Below are 7,271 nucleotides of genomic sequence, written 5' to 3'. Positions count from 1 at the left end.
AAGTGAATTGACTGCTCCTACATTGCCAAATACAATGTGGGTTTTGGCAGCTCTTTTCTCTCAGTAAACTTTTATGAAATAGGAGAATAGTATGAATTGATAATCAAGAGCTTTCTTGTCAGTGAGGCAAAAAATATTCCACCAAAACCTTTTTTTTCTTTTCTTTTTACTTTTGCTTCTTTCTTTTTCTTTTGTTTGTTTGTTTGTTTCTTTTTTTTTTTTGCTTGGGGATGATGTAGTTAGAAGACAGGAGAGGAGAGAGACAGCTATCAACTATGAGGTTTATGGTGTGAGATCTAGGTTTTAGAGATGTTTAGAGCCTATACTGTTTCAAAAACAATGAGCATGCAGCTATTCTATTCTTCTTTGAAACTATTTATCACAGGGGGATCTAGGTAGCTTTATTTTCAGAATAAATCTAGGTAGATTTATATTCAGAATAAATACCATCTAAATAAAATATAGATGCCCCTAACTCTTCTAAAATAATTCAACTGAGAGAGGGCATTAGAAGAGCTATGAAACCTTTTCTAAATCATACTTGACTCAAAGAATTCTTCTGACTTTTCAATCTGAACAAACTCTCTGGATTCACATTTAGAAACCACAAATTTATTGAATTACTGATGTCTGTTCCGTATATGTGTACTGTGAAGGTGAATAACTTAAAATGCAAATCTTCAAATGTTTGCAAAGCAATTCTGTTAATGTATAATCATTGCGATGAATTTGTATGAAAGTGCAAACATATTTAAGATGAGAAACAACAAAAAAGCTAATGAAATTTAAAAATTGAAATCCTTGATCTGACCATGTTAGTGTCTGTTGTATTTAGAAATTTACTATGAGCATTTTTGCAAAGCATAAAGTATGTAAAATGTTACCTGACAGAGCCTTATATCTTTTTACTTTTCTGAAGGTAGCCTTTGACTGCTCAGAATTTGGAAATGGATCATGTCCAGAGAATGACAAGTCATTAGGTATTCGAACTGCCATGTATCTGTTTATTTCTGGGGCTATCTTCATCACTATATTTGGGAATCTTGCTATGATTATTTCCATTTCCTATTTCAAACAGCTTCATTCTCCAACCAACTTTCTCATCCTCTCCATGGCAATCACTGACTTTCTCCTGGGATTCAGCATTATGCCCTACAGCATGATCCGGTCTGTGGAGAATTGCTGGTATTTTGGAATTTTGTTCTGCAAGATCCATTACAGCTTTGACTTGATGTTAAGCATAACATCAATCTTCCATCTTTGTTCTGTAGCCATAGACAGGTTTTATGCCATATGCTACCCTTTGCATTATTCTACTAAAATGACCATTTCAGCAGTGAAGAGGTTGTTGCTTTTCTGTTGGTCAATACCAGGAACATTTGCTTTTGGGGTGGTTTTCTCTGAGGCATATGCTGATGGAATAGAAGGCTATGATGTCCTTGTTGCATGCTCCAGTTCTTGTCCAGTGATGTTCAATAAGCTCTGGGGCACCACTTTGTGTATGGCAGGCTTCTTCACCCCAAGCTCTGTGATGATAGGAATTTATGGCAAAATCTTTGCAGTATCCAAAAAACATGCTCGTGCAATCAACACCATCCCTGAAAATCAAAATAGCCAAATGAAGAAAGAGAAGAAGGCAGCCAAAACCTTGGGGATAGTGATGGGCTTCTTCTTGTTTTGCTGGTTTCCTTGCTTCTTCACAATTTTATTGGATCCATATTTAAATTTCTCTACTCCTTCAGTATTATTTGATGCTTTGACCTGGTTTGGCTATTTCAATTCCACATTCAATCCTCTCATATATGGTTTCTTCTATCCTTGGTTTCGCAAAGCACTGAAATATATTCTCCTTGGTAAAATATTTAACTCGCATTTTCAGAATGCTAATTTGTTTACTCAGAAAGAATCTGAATAGAGACTTAGGAGACTTACTTTAAGCTCTTGAAAAGTATAGAAATGTATATATATAAATATATGTGTGTATGTATATATGTATATACATAAACATAGGATATATCCTATGAGAGGATTGGTCTGGGAGTCAGGAAGACTTGAGCCCAAGTTTCACCTCTGACATAGACTGATAACCATGGATGTTTCTTAACTTTTGGGGGTCTCAGGAAAATCCTTAAGACTCTAAGTTATAGATACGTCAATGATTTGTACAAGTAGAAGTTTCCATACTGTTAATTTGAAGAGACCAATAAAATCACAGATCTGGACAACAATGACAGAAGTGTACACTGAGATCTCTGGATATACAGTGTCCCAAAAGTGTTAGCTTTAATAGTTTAAACAACCAATCAATCAATATTTATTAAGTACCTCCAATATAGGTAAGCCGTGGAGATGCAAAAATAGTCACTAGACAAACCTCTGCCCTCACAGAGCTTACAATCTAATGGGGAAGTTATCATGTATACAAATATTTACAAAGCAAGCTATCCATGAGATAAATGAGATAGGAAATAACAGAAAGAAAACACCAGAAATAAAGGGGATTAGGGGAGGCTTCCTGTAAAAGGTGAGATTTTAGTTGGGACCTGAAGGAAGCCAGAGAGGTCAGTGAATGGAGAGGAAAAGGGAAAATATTCTAGGCATGAGGGAGAGCCAGAGAGAATTCTCAGAGCTGAAGGATTCTCTTGCTTGTTGAAAAATGAGGTTAACCTATAATAAGATGTTTTAAGTGATTAGCCACTAAAAATGTCAGTAAGAGTTTTTGGACACTTCGTTATAGATATATGAGATAAGAAAGGCAGAATTGCCTCATATACAGTCCAATGACTTTTACAGGAAAATTTGGATTATTGTCCAAACATCAACACATACCAATTATATGATTATAGGCAAGTCTCTTTCTTTTTTAAGACCCAGAATTTTTTATGACAATTGATTATTCTGTTTCAGATGATCCAGGAATTGGAACAGCTAGGTGGATCAGTGGGTTGAGAGTCAGACCCAGAGATGGAAGGTCCTGGGTTCAATTCTGACCTCAGACATTTCCTAGCTGGGTGACCCTGGGCAAGTCAGTCATTTGACCACCATTTGCCCATCTCTTACTGCTCTTCTACTTTCTATGAGTGTAGGTGATCACTAAAAATATTATTCAGATGGTGTCTTCTATTGTGTTTGGAGAGCTAACACTATTTGAGAAACTATATTATATTACATATGTATGCATGTACATATTTTTATAATTTCAAAACAATGTCATGGTAATTTTATAGGTGGCAGAACAATTTTTTTTCCTTTGAAAATGAAGGTGTTGGACTAGATGATCCTTAAGACTCTCCTGGCTCTAACATTTTTTGATAAAAATAAAAATGACTCCCATCAAATATCAAACATTTACCTAGGAAATACTAAATATGAGGGAATGAGCTAAAGGGAACAGGTCTCTCCAAAGAAGCTTTCTATTTAGATATTTGCTCTGTTATTTTCCTACCTTGGGATGTTCTGCTCCACAAACTAGCATCCTCAGCATTTCTCTGCCGGCTGCTAGGAAATCATCTGAATCTGATGATGAAATTGGAAAATAATTATTTTAGCAAGAGAGTGGAACATGTAAAAAAAAGTTAGCTGATTAGGAGATAATCAACGATAGTCTTGCAAGCCAAAAACATTTAATGGGATTGGATATATTATCAGGGAGGATAAAATGAGAGTAAAAAACAATCACAAATATTTCCTTGTTATTCCAAAAATTAAGTGTCAATGGAAAAAGAGGAAACAGATTTGGCAAAGTCAAAGCTGATAGATTAAAAAGTACATAGTATTATGCAAAGTACAGATAGCTAGGTGGCTCAGTGAATAAAGTTTTGGGGCCTGGAGTCTGGAAGACTCATTTTCTTGAGTTCTAATCTGATCTGAGAAACTTACTAGCTATGTGACCCAGGCAAGACATTTGACCCTGTTTGCCTCAGTTTCCTCCTCTGTACAAATGAGCTGGAGAAGAAAATAGCAAATCACTACAAAATTTTTGCCAAGCAAACCCTAAATGGAGTCACAAAGAGTCAGATACAACTGAACAACAACTACAAATTGTGCTTTATTATGATTTAATAATCCAAAGATATTTTGTCAGGTTTAAATGTGATTTCCTCATTTAAAAAAGACAGGTTGTTATTTATCATGTAGATAATTACATTAATTGTAAAATAGAGTTTATTCAGAATTTAGGTCTACCAACCTTTAACTGAAAATTGGAATGGGTTCCATTACTTTGAGAAGGTTACATTTCATTTTCCATTTGACTTTTTAGAACTGATGTTTGTAACAAGAATGCTTGAATTATATGTCTAAAAGAATCATTGTATTAAAGACCCATATGTAAGTATGTTTTTTCATGATAATACATGTGTTACCCAGATCAAATTGTTTACTCTCTATGAGAGGTGGGAAGGAAGGGAGGAAGAGAGACAATTTGGAACTTACAATTTCAGAAAACATATGTTGAAAATTGTTATTACATGTAATTGGGAAATAAAATATTTTCAAATAAAAAGGAATAATTGTGTTAATGACCAAAATGGAAGTATGTTTTTTTTATCATAATATCAGATTTAATTGCTTATCACTTTTGAGAAGGGGAGAGAATGGAGGGAGAGATAATTCAGATCTTATAATTTTGAAAAAAATGTATGTTAAAATTATTACATGTAATTGGCGGAATAAAATATCTTTGAATAAAAAGGAATCATGTATTAAAACAATGAAGTATATGTCAATTAAAAAAAAAGACTAACCATTGTGATGCTGACTTTGAAGGAATAATTCCCAAACTTAAAGCTGGCTTTGCTCCTTACTCTCTGTGTGACTTTGAATAAGTCTTTTAATTTTTTTCTATATCTATATCTATAACCATATCTATATGTATATCATCATCCTTTGTTGTTTTTTGTTCAGTCATCTCAGTTGTGTCCAGTTCTTCATGACAACATTTGGGATTTTCTTAGCATATCTATTGGAGTAGCTTACCATTTCCTGCTCCAGTTTATTTTGCAGATGAGGAGACTGAGGCAAACAAGGTTAAGTGACTTATCCAAAGTCACACAGCTAGCAAGTATTTCAGGACAAATTTGAATTCAAGTCTTTCTGACTCCAGGCCTGGTGCTCTAGCTCTATCAACTGTGTTGCCTAGCTTTGCTCTTACCCCATCCTGCCTGTCTCCCAAAGACTCCTGTGTATGTAAGCATCATGCTTGTAATTTATGGCAATTGATAGCCATTTCTAAACCACCTCTTCCCTGCCAAACTCTCTTTTTTTTCTTCTTTCACTAGAATGTGAGCCCTTGAAGGCAGAGATGGCTCTTTTTTTTTTTGCTTTTATCCTCAGAGTCAAGCAAATTGTCTGAACCACACTTAATACATGCTTATTCTTGTGGTGGTTGTATGGTGGGAATAATAAAATATCATTTGTCTCATATGTTTGCTGTGAAAATCAAATGTGATAATATACTCAAAGTTCTCTGTAAATCTTAAAGTGCTGCATAAAGATGAGTTGGTGGTGGTGATGATGAAGATGATGATGGTAATGATGATGATGATGATGATGGCTATGATGATGAAAATGGCAGCTTTAGTCCACGTTGGTCCCTGACTCCATATCCCTGTAAAGAAAAGCTGAGGTCATCAGTAGATATTAAGAGAGTAATTTGAATAGAATAGTTGGGGTAAAAATCAAGTTGCAAATAGTTGAGGAGACAGGGTAATGAGGAAATTGAAGTATCAGGTATAAATAACTTTGTTAAGAAGTCCTTGAATGAAAGAAAAAAGAAAGGAGAGCAGTTGTCTAATTAGCCAAAGGCTTGTCCTGTTGTTCCAGAAAGGCATTCTATGGATAAAAGTTATTATCTTCTCCAATATCCTCACTAGATTGGCTAAAGCTGTTTATGTAACAGGTACCAGAGAGAGGACTGACTGAAGGATTATTTTTAAAAGTCTTCATAGCCTTAAAATTATGAAAAAAGAGAGTATTTAAAAGCAATTAAAAATCCTGTATACAGGACCATTCAGAAGGTAAATGACAGAATGACAATAATTTTAGAGTTGCTTCTATTATGTTGATATGGGTTGTGAATGGATTTCACACCTGAGCTGCTATTGTATAATTTGAATTGATTTGACCATTTTGACATCCTCCATAACCGTTTATTTATATTTAAAGATGGAGACAACAAATTGACTTCCTAGTTTATATAATTATAAACAAATCTGGGATAGAGCCCCCTTACAGTTTCTTCACATAGGCATATCACCTTTTAGCATTCATTGAGAAAGTTGACATTGGTGCTCTGTCTTGGGGTGTAACAATGATGTATTACCCATTGCTCCTAATCAGCAATTTTGTGCTAAAAAAAAAATCTGCTTGGCAACTGCCCAGTAAATCACTGTCTGTGAAATCTTAATATAATAATCGCTATGTTCTCCGTTGTCTTTTTCCTCGCTCCCACAGAAGTTTGTACAGCACTCTGTAAACAGTGAGATCAATAACTTCTGTTGACTGCCTGTATTTGATTCTCTTTAGAGCCCATGGCTGTGGGCACTAAGATGATGCTCCTTGGCACGTACAATACCATATTCTAAAGATAGAAACCAACACTTTCAACTACCTGCATCTCTTTTATCATTTTGAAGCCATTAGTAATTATAATAGAAACGATAATAGCTGACATTTATATAGCACTTTAAAGTTTGCAATGTGCAAACATTGCAAAAAACAAAATTAAAAAATAAAACTCCCAAATACATGCATTATCTATGAAGTGCAGGTTGGATCATCTAGTTCCCCTGCTCTAGAAGCTTCATTGGTTCCCTATTGCCTCTTTGATTGCCTAGTTGATAAACTAGGAACTCTTCAATTTGATGTTTTAAATCTTTTACTCTTTGGGTTCACTTTGCCTTTTTTTTAGGTTTGCTACTAATAATTCATCTTTGCACACATTCCTCCCAAACTTTTCAGATTTGATACTTGATGTTATACCTCTTTCCTCCATACTTTTGCACAAGCAGTTCTCCATACTTGGAATAAATAAATATTACCATTTAGCACTTATTGAGGAACTTGACTCAGTCTTAAAGTATAACAACAATGTATTATTTTCTTTTTTACATCTACCTCTCAGAATCTTTGTTACTTTGAATAACAGATCAAATGACCAATCATTTCCTACATACTTCCTACACAAGGTTTTCCCCACTTCATCTAGTTATTTGTATATCCCTCATACTATAAAACCTCCAAATTACTTATCCATTTATTTGACTGTTTGC

The 7,271-nt window shown here is 34.6% G+C and overlaps 1 protein-coding gene across 1 annotated transcript; it reads left to right on the top strand.

Annotated features, from left to right (window-relative positions):
* The first annotated feature begins 212 nt into the window (after nt 1-212).
* On the top strand, nt 213-4,110 carry LOC130457447 (trace amine-associated receptor 2). The gene has a single exon (XM_056818800.1). It carries the CDS (start codon nt 845-847, stop codon nt 1,913-1,915), a length of 1,071 nt encoding a protein of 356 aa, XP_056674778.1. The 5' UTR covers nt 213-844; the 3' UTR covers nt 1,916-4,110.
* The last annotated feature ends 3,161 nt before the right edge of the window (nt 4,111-7,271 follow it).

This window comes from Monodelphis domestica, chromosome 2 (genome assembly GCF_027887165.1).
Source record: "Monodelphis domestica isolate mMonDom1 chromosome 2, mMonDom1.pri, whole genome shotgun sequence".
NCBI lineage: Eukaryota > Metazoa > Chordata > Mammalia > Didelphimorphia > Didelphidae > Monodelphis > Monodelphis domestica.
This window is presented reverse-complemented; position numbering and strand designations above follow the sequence as displayed.